This window comes from Saccoglossus kowalevskii, chromosome 15, assembly GCF_978046115.1.
Source record: "Saccoglossus kowalevskii chromosome 15, keSacKowa6.1, whole genome shotgun sequence".
NCBI classification, from domain to species: domain Eukaryota; kingdom Metazoa; phylum Hemichordata; class Enteropneusta; family Harrimaniidae; genus Saccoglossus; species Saccoglossus kowalevskii.
The window spans coordinates 29,913,457-29,929,249 of NC_140655.1; the positions used below are offsets into that span (position 1 = coordinate 29,913,457).

General features: G+C 34.6%; 1 protein-coding gene across 1 annotated transcript in view; it reads left to right on the forward strand.

The window, feature by feature from the left end:
- The window catches only part of LOC102806037 (protein dispatched homolog 3-like), a 62,627-nt gene that overhangs the window by 25,768 nt on the left and 21,066 nt on the right, over positions 1-15,793 (forward strand). The window contains exons 2-10 of the mRNA XM_085490702.1: positions 847-1,762; positions 3,600-3,740; positions 5,907-6,037; positions 7,951-8,222; positions 10,061-10,221; positions 10,831-10,961; positions 11,155-11,306; positions 12,777-12,950; positions 14,666-14,974. Coding sequence (XP_085346828.1) covers positions 869-1,762; positions 3,600-3,740; positions 5,907-6,037; positions 7,951-8,222; positions 10,061-10,221; positions 10,831-10,961; positions 11,155-11,306; positions 12,777-12,950; positions 14,666-14,974 — 2,365 coding nt within the window. The 5' untranslated portion in view covers positions 847-868. The remainder of the gene's footprint in view (positions 1-846; positions 1,763-3,599; positions 3,741-5,906; positions 6,038-7,950; positions 8,223-10,060; positions 10,222-10,830; positions 10,962-11,154; positions 11,307-12,776; positions 12,951-14,665; positions 14,975-15,793) is intronic.

Sequence of the window (15,793 nt, forward strand, 5' to 3'; positions counted from 1 at the left end):
AAATCTTTTCAGCGAAAATTAATTTATTAATATGATATGTATATGGATAAAGATGTTACTTTCTGTATATGTGTATATCTTAATTAATTTTAATTTTGTTTTTCACTACAATGCAAGTATAATTTGTACAATAAACGTCCAGTTTGTAAAGTTATCATGTTATAAATAACTTGTTCATAATTATAATCTGCTCTGATGATTCTGAGAATTATTTTATCAACACATAAAATTATTTATATTTATTACATCTATTAGGTATTAGGCTTAGCTAAGGAAAAACACTAGGTGTTAAATTTAAGATAAAAATACAGGGCTAGAAAATCTAAAAATTGTAAGATCAAGCTGAATTGGTCATTAAGGTTCATAAGTTGATTGAAATGTACCTGGTACCTGGTGTCTTAATGCTTGATTACCCATCATACATTGGGAAGTGTTGCATCATTGGAATTTAAAATTTACGTAGGACCCTTGTTTTCATGGCATTGCACATTTTATACTTCATTTACAGGTACATGTATGTTTAAGGCCAAGGTTGTACAACTTGGGTCTGCCAACTATATTGACTTTTATAGTTGTTTATTAACATTTCTGCCAGTACAAATGTATATGCAGTTCTTCATACCTGCAGGTGTGCCAATAACTTTGGGTTTTCTAGTTTGATTCACATTTTTCGGCTTTAGAAGTTATTACCAACTATTCTGAGTAGTTAAGTTGCGCTGACTGCTTAAAGAAACAAGTCTACCTACAAAATTTTACTTAAATATCTCTCCAAATATTGTTTATTATAATTGCATTTAGAGATGCATACATATACGCGGTAACACTTTTTGTTCTCGTTTAATTCAGCTAATGGTGATCGGGACACAAGATGACTTTTCTTGGCGACACAGAAGTGAGAGACTTCACCGGGTATAGACACTTTGACCTACTAGACGATGACCTGAGAAATGACATCACCTTCTCTCATCATGAACAGCAGCAAGAACTACGACTGCAAAATTACAGTAATGGTGTTCTTGATGTTGATGGTAATGACGGCAACAACTATCGTGAACAAGTTACCATTCATCAGCAGCAACAGTGTCAAAGGGAGGAAGAACCACAACAACAGGCGTCAGTTGAGCACGGTGCCAACCCATTCAAAGGCTCACACCCCTTAGTACGAAGATTCTGGGTTTTTATTGGCTTGGTGTTCTCTAATCCTTTCATTGCTATGTTTATCATAGTTGGGAGCACGATAACAACATCTCTTCTACTTTGGTATGCGTTAACAGGATTTGAAACCCCCCATATAGACATATCATTAGACTCCTTTCAGATACCAAACCATGTTAGTTACATACGAGAAGATATGTTTAACACTGCAATCCAAGATCTGACGCATCGCAGAAAGAGGGATGCGGATGAATTTTCAGAGGCAAATATCGTAAAGCATTCATTACAAAAATTTCTGCATGGATATCAAGAGTCATTGTCTGCAAAACGTTCAAAACGTGAGATCATTCAGCGTCATCGTAATAAGCGTTGGAAGATGTCGTTGGTCTATTTGGCAAAAGGCGACAATGAACATAATGTATTTACAGAGGAGAGATTAAGCGTCATCCATCAAATTGAGAAGAAGATCGTTGGGCATAAACAATTTACTGATTTCTGTGTTAAAAATTACGAATCATACAAAGACGAGGCACTCGGCGTGATTGACTACTGTGCTCCAGTAAACTCATTGCTGACCTATTTCTACCCGTCAGAAGTAAATGGCAAGGTCAGTATAAAACTATCACTTCAATTTGTTTTTGTCATATGGTGGCCATTACTGGCTATGTACATATTCGTACAATGTAATTTCATCCTTTGCTGCAGGTCATGATCAAAAGATATAAACAAATTTTAAAAACAAATTGTGTAGGGTTGTCATGACAATGGCTCTGTGAAGAACCTTCAAAATCCATCCCTTGTTTTATGAATCAAGACAAAAAAACTAAATTTATTTTTATAATGAACTTACTTTTATAATTACTGAAACAGCTTAATTTATTTAATACAACTTGTCTATAAAGCAGCATCATCAAATAATTATATTGAGAAAGCGAGTTACATTTTTTTCACAAATTTCTTATATGCTCTTTCTTTTTCTGTTGCACTTATTTTGTCCTTGTTATGTAACTTTAGTGACCTTACAACTCCTCTAACCAGAGCGAGTGTTGTGTCTAAATTTAATAATAACTATACTATTGGTGATTCTTGAATATTAGCTTGAAGGGAAAACATGGTTGCAGAATTAACTAACTTATTTGGCCAAAAACGTGTAGATCAATGGCTACATATTGATTTAAGCAGAGGTACATTACTTGGGGTTTGCAACGCGCATAGTATTGTATGGTGACATCATGTCAAGATCCCATTCAAGTCTCATCTCGTAGATAGCGAGACTGATGTTACGACCTTCTGACATGACATAGGCAGTTTGTAATAATCAATAAAACACGTATTAACACATTCATAGTGAAAATTGTAATACATCAAAAATGTACAGAAAATATAGTTATCGTAATCCGTCATATCGTGGGCAGCTATTTTGATCCATCTGGACGTCTCAGTATCCTAGTTACCTTGGGCATGCGCAATCGCATTTTTTGAGTTGGAACGCTTATGCAAGACCGAGATTGAAAAGGGGTCTTGGTATCATGTCACCGTAGTTGAAAACCCAAGTAATGTACCTCTGATTTAAGACAGTTTGAGCCAAATTAGAATGTTCTATTGAACTAATCATGTTACTGCAAATATATGCAATGCATTATGGGAGAGATCTTCTTATTGTATGGTATATAGTGGGAAACTGGTTAAATTAATTGTAAATTTTAAAAATGTTTTAACAATATTAGAATTCATAGATACCGGTATGTACAAATGGCTGCTATACTGAAGCCAAACAAAATTTTGCAGATAAAGCAGCTCACGCAATGTATGCACTGAAAGTGTCTGCCAAAAGAAGCAAACTGTGGAACTTTTATTCAAAGGTGTATTCAGTCAATGTTATTTTGTGGGTCTGAAATCTGGGATAATGAAATTCAAGACTACAATTAGAACAAATCAATAATAGAAAAACATTTTTGGAATTATACAAAGGACTACTAAGATTGTAAAAATTTGTGGCAAATATTGCCTGCAGACCTGAAGTAGACGATATCCCACTTCTAGTGGGTGCTGCAATGTATATATAATTGGGGGCTTCGTTTCACTTTCATTTACTCATTTCCAACTTGATTTTGATTGTGATTGGTCCAGGTATTTCTAAGATACAAGTCCGAAAAGCACGCACGCACTCGCGCACGCACACACACGCACGCACGCACTCACGCACACACGCACGCACTCACGCGCCCAAGCACAGATACACAAAGGTCAAAACATAAGTCCCCGTTTTCGGACTATAATAATGCACGACTATTTCACTCTTGTCACTTTGCAAAATTTTGTGATATATATTATGATACAAACCCACATTAATGAAGCATAAAGATGATGTGTATAATCTTCATTTCAGAATAAACTTTTTACTAATTTTACTAATCTGTTCTGTATATCATTCATATTTACAGGTCATGTATGATGGCATGGGATCTCATCTTGCTGACATTGATGGGAGTTTAAAAAAAGCTATGACACATCAAACATTTTATTGGTATGTTGATGAATCTATGGACAAAAAAAATCCTAAAAGCCGACTACTAAGGAGTGAGGTAGGGTATGATTTTTGTGTATCAGTGTTGTCTGCTATAATCATATCATACCTGTGTTTGATAGTTAGTATAATATGTATTAGAACCTGCAGCTTCTATTCCATTAAAATGGTACAATGTAACAGAGGGGATGCGACTTCTATTGGAACATATATGCAAATGGTGGATTTCTGATTCTTAATTACACTGTAGCCTCGTTATAACGAACTCTTTGGGGGACATACAATTAGTTTGTTATAGTGAAATTTTTATTATATTGAAGCACATAATACATTGGGTTTATTGTGAGCAGGAGATATGCTCTGTGTTCATTATATCAGGAAATTCATTACAAAGGTGATCATTATATTGAGGTTACAGTGTATGTGGCTTCTTTAAGAATGCAGCTTCTAATACAGAGTTTACAGTAAATCGTTTACTCCGAAACTTGTGTATGCAAGTGAGTAGCAACTCAAAGGAATCTGTTATAAACAGGCCTACCACACTTTAACACAACACCTGTCCTGCTGAGAGCCTCCACAGGAAAAATAGCATCTGGAAACAGTATGCTAGCTAATCTAATGTTCCTCTGATATAACGTTATTAAGTAAGATATATTATTGCATTGTTTCAAAATGGATGCCTTTTAATAGTTCTAAAGCTGTATCTCAGACATTCCCTGGTCAATCATGCATCATGTCACACATATAAACATGTATTCATTATACAATCAATCAAATTGGCTGAATAGTGGCCATTTTATTGTTAAAAATTCATAAAAGTCAAGCATTTAGATCTTTTTTATGCTGAGACAGATTTTGTAGGTACATTTATAAGATCTTAATGCGCATTATTACATTTATCAGATTGAACTCAAAATGGCCGACTGGTTGCTATTTTGTTTTTGAATGAAGTTATAGCTTTGAGTCTTATTTCTAAATTCACTGGCTGTTAATGTTCTTACTTTCCTTCAATTACTTGTAAGTTCCCGTTTGGACGAAGTCCGAAAACGAGGACTATTAATTTGGGTTCTGTCCGTCCATGAGTTCATGTGTCCATCTGGAGCCATTTTCCAGACACCGATCTTGTTCAAACTTGGCATACAGACAATGTATGATGACCTACATAAACACACCAATTTTCGTTATGATTCGATTAAATATGGTTGACTGGCAGCTTTTTTCCCCCGAGATTTGGCCCAAGATGGCTGACTGGCGGCCATTTAGTATTTTTTAGTTTTCGTGCTGATTCCTCCATAAGATATGGCCTGATTCAGTTCAAAGTTTGTACATAGGTACTGTACTTCAAGATAACACAACACAACACCATGTTTTGTTTTGAGATTTGATCAAATTTGTTGAAATGGCGGTCATTTCGTTTAATATCTTAAAATCACGTAACGTCTGTAACATGCCCAGAACTGTTTCTCAGGGCTGAATAGGGCGATTTCAATCCAAATTTGTATGGTGATCATGCATATTGGATTACAGGTGCATGTCATATTTTTTTCGAAATCTGAACTGAAATGGCCAACTCACTGCCATTTTGTTTTTCCTTTTTGTGCTGATTCCTCTGAAAGATATGACGTATTTCAGTTCCAAGTTTGTACATATTAGGTAGTATACTGCAAAGTAACACAACAACATGTTTTGTCTTGAGATTTTATCAAATTTGATGAAGTGGTGGCCATTTTGTCAAAAAAAAACCTAAAATCATATTCTGTAACATGTCTGGAACTGTTTCTTGTAACTGAACAGGCATTTTAAATCCATCAAACTTTGTATGATGACCTTACATATTAGGTTACGGTGCAAGCCATATTACTTTTGGAGATACTTGAACAACAATACCTGATGGCTGTGTTTTTACTTTCATGCTATTTCCTCTGTAAGATATAGTCCAATTCAGTTCAAAGTTTCCACGTAAGTACTATACTGACAGTAACACAATCTATAATCTGTGTTAGTGTTAAAAAAACATTGATCTTTCATTGCTACATGTCACTTGTACAGAACATTTACATCGGCTACAGCTCAAACTGAACGGGGACTATTCATTATCAATGCTTGTTTGTTATTTAATATCTAGATTTTCTCTAGACATGGTTGTAATTGTTAAGCTATGGTTTTGTGTGTGAGCTTCGATTTGAGTACATTCGTAACAGACTTTTCTTTCTTTTTTCTCCAGGTGTCATTTGGTATGCCCATTGCTGATTGTTTTTGGCCAGATGGCACACCTAAAACAGTTGATGAGCAGCACGATGAGTATGTGAAGTTTATAGTGTCGTATGTTTCGATGCTTGACAAGGAATCTACAGAGTAAGTATAGAAAAGTCAATCATGTGTTTTCTAACTCCAGTGGATCATTGCAGTTATATAATCTATTTTTCTACCAAAAGTTGACAAATATTAATAATATAAATTTATCCTATTTCTGCATTACCGGTAAGTCTAATTTTAAATGCGTTATGAACATTTTTGAATATGTTACGTACATTTTTTGAAAATGTTTTGTACATTTTTGAATGTGTTTCGTACATATTAAATGTGTTTATTACTATAGGAAGGAAAAAATGTATAATACAGTAGAACATCGATTATCCGGACGTCGATTATCCGAAATGTTCGGTTATCCGAACCTACTGTGTGTCCCCCAAAGTTTGTATGCATGTCTGGCTGTGTTCCGTATAATACAAAAGTCAACTGTGAACAATAAATACTACAGTCGTCTTGTGTGATTTGCTGGTGCAACACTTTCAATAAAGCTATTATCAACATGTAATCCGACGTCTTTCACGTGTACGTTCATTGTTTACAGTGTCTGCGCAAACAATGAAACGAATTACAGTATCCAATAATTTCCTAAGTTCAGACAAGCCTATTACGCCACACCAGTGTTCCACTGTAAATAAAAAATGTCCTAAAAACACAAACTTCATCAAATGTCTTCTTCACTGTTTACAGTCAGATCCTTAACTTTACCAAGTTGTAAGTCACCGCAGTTCCTATCCCATGTTTTTTCCGATTTTTAATTTTAATGTCCAGTGTCAGAAGTCACATCCTTTTCGAAATAAAAAAAGAAAGAAAATAACTTCTGGGATGTCTTGCCACAGAAGCGACGCCAGTTTAATAGTGCAGTGAAAAAGAGAGACGAAACGACAACCCCTTGGTGTGCCTCTTTAATGGTTTATCAGCAGACAACGGCAACCAATGACCACAGTCGGCGGGCCGTTCAATGGTTCACAGCGTCAAAGTGTTTACGTCCGGTGATCACAGTAGCCAACCTGGATTTTTACAACAATTTATTATGTCAATCGTTCTAGGTGTTAAAAACTTTGCTGAATCCAATAAAATCTGGACATCTTGTAGCAGTTTACCATTAGAAAATCCACGAGCAATCTGGTAACATCAAGCCATCTATACACAGCGAATACGGAAGCGACCTTTCACCTGTTTACTTTATCAGCGTCTTTTATCTAGCGTTGACATGGCTACCCCTAGTGAAATGCAAACGCTGTGTGCTTGATTTGGATGCAAAGGTGTCAATTATAAATCGACTAGAACGTGGCGAAACCACAAGCAATCTATCTACCGAGTATGGTGTTGGTAAATCGACAATATCCGATATCAAGGCAAAACAAAAGCTGCTTGATTTTTCCAGTAAATGGATTCAAATGCAGGACTGACAACAGCCTGTGACGATCGTTTAGAGAAATCCGTCTTCACTTGGTTCCGGGACTTGGTTTTCCCAAGAAAGAAGCAAAGGAACTTTATTATCGCTACATTTTTCGGATATTTTGAAACATTTTTTAACATTCCAGCATGCAACATTTTTATTACAATGTATTACTGATTAAATAAAAATGTTTTTAATGACGTACTCTACATGTACTATTGTTTGATTTCATCACAGTCATGTGCGTTAGAATTTGTGTGTATGTGAGCATGTAAATTTGAGCACGCTCACACAAGATCGCATATCCGAACTGTTTGCATAACCGAACAAAAAACATGTCGCCCTAACAGTCCGGATAATCAACGTTCTACTGTAATAAAATTATCATGACAATACCACAACGTATAAAATCAGACAGTACAGGATTTTGTTGACCTCTGCGACATGTTGATCGAAACAATCGCTGTACTACCTTCATGCCTTCCTTTACTTTCTTAATAATGTATATTGTAAGCTTCATACTAATTTATTACAATTGTTTTTCATGTTATTTCAGCTCTATCTCTGTGCTATATGGTGGCAATGAATTATTCGACTGGGAAGTACAGGAAACGTTTTACCATGATCTGTCCATGGGCGCTATCAGTGGTGGTCTTATTCTCGTACTTGTCATAATCCTTTCGTCTTTCTCGCTTTGGTTATCAATTTGGGGATTCCTCACAATCGCTTTCAGTTTTGCGCTGGCGTTTGTCGTCTACAGAGTTTGCTTTGGTTATGAGTCATTTGGAATCCTGATTGGTATTTCTGTCTTTGTTGTGATTGGTATTGGTAAGTTATGTGTTATTGACATCATTTGATATAGATCTCCATATATTGAAGTCTCAGATAACTTCTATAAACTTTTATACCAACAGAACCCCCTCACCCTGATGATGTTTGTAAATAGATAATATTTTTTCCCATGATGTGTTGTTCACAATTGCTTCACAAAAATGGAGGATAACATTAAAAACTTCCTAGCAGATGCCTCAGTTCAAACCAACAAAATAATTATAATTACATAAATTATTAAATGTATTAGGTGCACATTTTATAAATATTTTTTTTATAAATTTCATTTTAATAATTTTCATTTATTACCTTGCCCGTACCATCAAAGATGGAAGGGAAAGGTATATTAAGGGAAAAATTTTGTCCGGCGTTGTCGTCGTCGTCGTCACCGTCGTCGTTGTTGTCGTCGTTAATAATTGTTATTGTGTGCATAATAACTTTACTAATTCTATTCCAAACTTTATCAAACTTGGTCACCTTATTCATCAGTATAAAGTCTTCCCTGAGTTTGAACAACAGATGTCCTGTATGAAAATATCATGCAAAAATTGAGAAAATCTGATAAAATATTTTGACTGTTTCTACTTGACTGATCACTGGTGATACACATCAAAGGTCACTGATCTCTGTGGAAATATGCATTGTTGTATGTGTTCAATGAAGCAAATGATTTATCTTGTAATAATATCCTTGGTAATGTATCTCAGAATCCCATACTGAGTTTCAAAACCAACTCATGGAGAGATCGCACAGTCTGATACACATTTGCAAACCTACCAATAAAATCTTTACAGAAAACAAGAAGTCAGAAAATCAATACAAGCACTGCTATGAGCTGGGTGCCAAACTTTGATCAAAATCTGAAGCTAATAGAAAATCTGTTCAGTCAAAAGTTATCAAATCAAAAACAATGCATAAAAAATACATTAAAAGCAAAACATTTCATCCACATTTTAAAAAGAAAATTATTCTAAAATATATGTATTCTGTATTTGACAAACAGTTCATTCGACAAATGATAACTCACAGGAATATGTTTCAGCTATTAGAACAGAATGATAGAGTTTTTGTAATACTAGTTTAAAAACGCACTTCAGAGATTGCAGTGTTTGAAGATGTAGTTTCTCAGGAGGCAACAGTACTGTTGACTTCTCCCTCCACTGGACACCAACTAACTATTTAAGTTGATTTGCATACAAAGCAGAGCTTGCAACATGATAGCTATTCATAAAGGGTGTTTTTTTTTACTTTTCGTATAATACAGTAGTCACACAATGAGGCAGTTCATATTTGTCTCAGTGAATCATTCATTTTTGACAGACACCTGTACAAAATACTTGAACTAAAGCCAGCTAAATTTTTCTGTTATCTTGCATGTTTTATGAATCTATTCACATCTAAATGCAGCACTTTTTTTTTGCGATGAGACATTTGTTTTTATTCTAAAATATCTCAATTACTTTCAATAAAGCTGGAAATTATGTTCCTTAAAATAATTAAACAAATAAGGCACCAATGTTTTTGTAAGATATTTACATCTTTTAAGGACATTCGGTAGACTGATTCCCCACTGTTGGTTCAACCCCAAAACTTGTTTGTATTCAAAATTAATTATGACAATGCATATTTATATTGAAACAAACTATGATAAAGGGAATTATATTATATAACAAAGGGCAAGGTCACCAGAGTTCAACTATGTTTATTTCTTCACATCAATACCCCAAATTGCGTTTGATTGCAATATTATTATTACATGTTGTTTATGGTGTAGAATATACTATATAATGTCCATTTCAAATAATTGTCTAAACATATGTTGTTTTTTTCTGCAGGCGTTGATGATGTATTCGTGTTTATCAACACATTTCGTCAATCAAAACATATTCATAAACTTGAAGAGAGAATGGCATTTACAATTAAAACTGCTGGAATGGCTACTTTGTTTACTTCGTTCACAACAGCAGCAGCATTTGCAGCGAACACAGCGTCACAGGTATGTTAATTCAGTTAATAAAGTACTGAAAATAACATTGAACTACTTTGAAATAATCTACTGTAAAACTTCAATAATTCATGGTCATGTAACCAATTTTGTTTTAAAAATTTAAATGTTTACTAATAATTCACGGTGTTGCAAACAAATATTTGAATTTGTATCCTACTAATTGACACTCTCACTTTTAATGCAAATCAGAGCATAACAATTATTATCATATAGCCAATTTTTAAAATAAAAAACGTGTTGCAAAACTTGACATCCAATGTATTACAGTCGGTCATGTTATGTTACATCACTGGTGATTGAAACCAAAGATTTCAACAGTCATACCAGAAACGATTTTACAAAATGTGATTTTTTTAAAATCTTGGTTTAAAACGATGCATAAGGATTGTAACATTTCTTTGGTCAAAATAACTTCAATGCCATGTTGTCATAAAGGTTGAAAGTTCATCTTTAGTTACCATATATGGATGCGACCACATTTGTGGAATCGCATCTCTGCTTGACCATGTGTCAGTACAAACTCGTCAGTTCGATAAAGCTCTCAGTTGCTATGTGGTTGTAGCTTTCTCATGGGTGTTCACTTTATGTTCTTTTCAGATTCCTGCAATTCATGACTTTGGTTTGTTTATGGCATTAGTGGTATCTTTTTGCTGGTTCTATGTTGTCTTGTTAATGCCACCAGTACTGACAATATGGCATTTTGCCTTTGAAAAATGTGAAACTTTTTGGTAAGTATTTTATTTAGTTTCACTGATAATTTCCACACACAGAATTTCATAATTTGAATGTACGATATATGTGAGTACTCTGTGTTTTATGTACCCAAGCAAAATATTCACTGTCCCTGCTTACCGGTAATATAACCTAGTAAAGTATTCACTGCTATTAAAATTTTAATGAAAGAATATGTTTTTCTTTTAGTTACCTTCCGTGCACCAATGATGTGGTCTCAGGACCAAATGGCAATCCATACCGTATATTTTCCACTGGTCAGCAACAACCACATTCTATCAATCATGGCACTACATTAGATGATGTTCAAATGCTGGACATGGAAGACATCGACACAAATGGTACATATACATATTCTGTTAAAATTATGTGTTTTTTTAACACATTGTATGCAAATATACACATATACATACTAACATGTGATGACATGGTACACATATTAACATGTGATGACATGGTACACATATTAACATGTGATGACATGGTACACATATTGAAAATGTGATGACATGGTACACATATTGAACATGTGATGACATGGTACACATATTGAACATGTGATGACATGGTACACACATTGAACATGTGATGACATGGTACACATATTGAACATGTGATGACATGGTACACATATTGAAAATGTGATGACATGGTACACATATTGAACATGTGATGACATGGTACACATATTGAACATGTGATGACATGGTACACATATTAAACATGTGATGACATGGTACACATATTGAAAATGTGATGACATGGTACACATATTGAAAATGTGATGACATGCTACACATATTGAACATGTGATGACATGCTACACATATTGAACATGTGATGACATGGTACACATTGAACATGTGATGACATGGTACACATATTGAACATGTGATGACATGGTACACACATTAAACATGTGATGACATGGTACACATATTGAACATGTGATGACATGGTACACATATTGAACATGTGATGACATGGTACACATATTGAAAATGTGATGACATGGTACACATATTGAACATGTGATGACATGGTACACATATTGAAAATGTGATGACATGGTACACATATTGAACATGTGATGACATGGTACACACATTGAACATGTGATGACATGGTACACATATTGAACATGTGATGACATGGTACACATATTGAACATGTGATGACATGGTACACACATTGAACATGTGATGACATGGTACACACATTGAACATGTGATGACATGGTACACACATTGAACATGTGATGACATGGTACACACATTGAACATGTGATGACATGGTACACATATTAACATGTGATATATTTACCATACTTTTATCTGTTAGTAATACTTTTAGATACATCTCAACTAAGACATCCAGTCATAAATTTTTGTGTATGTGAATTTAATTATTTCTTTTGTAAATGAAAGAGTGATAACAAATTTAAATATGTATAGATAAAATTGCTTTATACAGACACACTGGGTACTTAAGACATTGACATTCACTTACAGGTTTCTAATAGACAAATAAGGTGTTAGAATAAAATACTGTGGAATACTTTAGTTTTGCTTGGAATTTATTTTCACTGATTTTTGATGAGTTTAATGTGAAATATAGGAAAAAAATATTTTCGCCAGATTTTATTTTCGAAAATGAAGTATTCTACAGTAGTATAAATTAGATATATTAGATAATGTTAGGACGATGAAGATGAACACAGATGGTGGTGCCAAACATTTGTTCTGATAGTAGTGAATGTTTTCCATTGTTTTTGCATCTCATTTTAAGTCTCACCATACTGTTATTTTCAGTTGTTTCATTGGTAGATGATGTGCCATTGATAGATATAGGTATGACTGAGGAGCTTAACCCAGTGATATCTGAGAAGACCGGGTGTGGTATGATGACACTCACAGCCACATTACAACAATTCATCTACAAAGGAATTGGTTTGCCAGTTATAAGAGCTAGGTACATTGTTATTGGTAAGTTTGGAAAACTATCATTTTGAAAAAATGTTAAAAAAAAATGATGCAGGTTTCTATTATGAAAACTTTGATGTTAACAGTTTCTAAATAAGAGCATGCGTAGTTGTTGATAAGGGCGTTGTTAATATATGGGCTGGATCATGTATGGTTTAAACAAAAGCAAAAGCTATGTTGGGTACAGAGGGCGGTGTTTGTAACAGGTCTCAAGAGAAATTTTTGTTTCATCGGGAATAAATATCATTTGGAGCTCTGACTTGAATACTAGATATCAAGGTAAATCGTTATTTTTGGTCAGTAAGCAGAAACAAGACTGTCTGTTTCTTAATTATCATTTAGAGATGTGGGACAGTTCAGTGGGATATCATTCAAAACTTGTACGCAGGACTATATCACCTTCTCATGTGAAAATCATCATGAGAAATCAACAAAATCTACTGTGTCAGCATCAGAATGACTGGAAATTTGTGAATTCACTTTGAAATAAAGTCCTACATGGATTGATTGACTCTTCAGACCTCGATGATTTCAACAGAAGAAAGCAATCATGATATGATCATGACGGTTTTACACTCTTGCCGGTCACATTTATAAAGTGTGTGCTGCTGTAGCTCTGGCATAGTTTAATCTATGAATTAAAGGGGAATCTCTCAATCCCATGGATTGCACCAAGTGCTCATGGGTAATTAACTCCGCCTCTGGCCACTAAGTAAATGAATGCTTATTATGCTTGCTTACTCAAACTGTGATTGACAGGCATTTTGCAGACATTAGCCGCTGTTTTAAACTTAGGATTTTTACTTGTCGCAGCAGGTTTTGACCGAAAACAACAACATTTATATATTAAAAGACCCAACCAGATGAGTGTAATCGTTAGCGTACATATTCATGCCCCCGTAGAAATGTAATTGGAATCACAGCTTGATCTCTAAACATCGTAAATGCCACGTCATTTGGTTCGGATTAGCATACTAATTGCAGTGGCCATCTTGCCCCTATTTATAGTATTGGTTCCCCTTTAAGAATACAATCTATGATCACAATTTTAAAGAGTCACAATAGGATTACTGTGATAATAATTGAACTACTGTAAAATACTTTATTTTCACTTGAATTAATTTTCGCTGGAAAGACTTTTTGGCTGTTTTGTATGGAATTTATTTTCACTGATTATTGACGAGTTGAATGTAAAGTATAGGAATAAAGGTATATTCGCTGGATTTTATTTTCATTGAATCATTCCTTAAGTGAAAATAGCGAAAATTAATTCCAAACGAAAAAAAAAGTATTCTACAGTATGTGGATAGTTACCAAATTAATGCACAAGAATGTCATATATACCAACTGAGCAATATTTTAATATTGTAATTGGAATGTTTATTAATTATTGTAGTAACTATTGAAATTTTGAATAATCTTTTCACCACCAGTTCCCTCTTTTTATCACAAATTCACAAAATGGTCCCGTTTATAGTCTGAACTTTCCTTCCGAAGATTGGGACAAAAATAGCCAAATTTTTTAAGTAGAAACTAAAAATTTTATTAAATTTTGTCTGTTGGCTCCAAAATTAAGGTTTATCTCCAGAAATATTGAAGAATATAAAAAAAAGTGCAGACAGATTTGAGCAAGAAAGTCTGGTGGAGAAAATGTTAAAGATATTATGTTATTCCGCTGTCCCTAGTATAATTATTAATACATGTAATTATACCTGCAGGGTTATACATTGCTATCTTAATTTGTTCAGCATCATTTTTAAGTCAATTGATGCCCGCATCTAAACCACCACAGTTGTTTAAAGAGGACACCAATCTCCAACAACTCATCAATATTGCGTATAACTTCAGCGGCACTGATATCTCTTGTGACCAGTGTTCAGGGTTATTCATGGACAGAGGTGAGAACATTGCACAAAGTGATTCAGCTGTGACTATACCCCCACGGCAGACTGGGGAATTGTCTACAACTACAAAACCAAGAGTTAGGGATTTACCAACTATTGCTTCTACAACTACATCTGTACCAAGTAAGTCAATTCTGATATCTTGGTATTTTGAAAGGTTTTCATATTTATTACAAATATATCACTTGATTTATGGCAAAGTTAATATGTTAACAAGTTTTAAATACAGGGGAGCTGGTGGGCGCCTTGGGAGGTCAGTGATTTAAAGGTCAAATCTGCATATTTCAATTGTGACCAATCATATGGACTATGCTGCCCTATTAGCATAAATAAATAAACTATCTGTTTGCCGGCAGTTTTTAATTTAGTACTCAGTTCGCATTGCCAAGCCAGCCACAGACGTGTTTTTCTCTCCCACCCACCCCAGTCTCTTTCACATGGGTAAGTCATGATATTTACCATCCTTTAAATGTCAGGATTAAAAACATTATGTACAAACATTTTCACATTTTACAGACCAGTGAGGAGACAAGTTCTACGTTTCCACTAATGCCTACTACTGCCTGGCGCCGTGACACTAATTTAAGGAGGTTATTGGTGCATACGGGTGAAAGGGCAGACCCTGAGAAATATGGTTCTGTCCCGTGTAATCGTCCTAGGTGTAATACTTGTCCTTTTATTACAGACACTAATCGTATATTTGGTCCCAAGGGAGATGTTGAGGTCAAATATCCGTTCAGTTGTATCACTATGAATGTTGTATATTGCATTTCATGTATTAGATGCGGGAAACTTTATATTGGTTCTACAGTTCGTCGACTGGGTGATCGGTTTGCTGAGCATCTACGGCAAACTAGACAGAAAAATCGTTATTATCCGGTTTCACTTCATTTTAATTCTAGTGGACATAATATTACAGATATGTCTATTTCTGGTGTATGT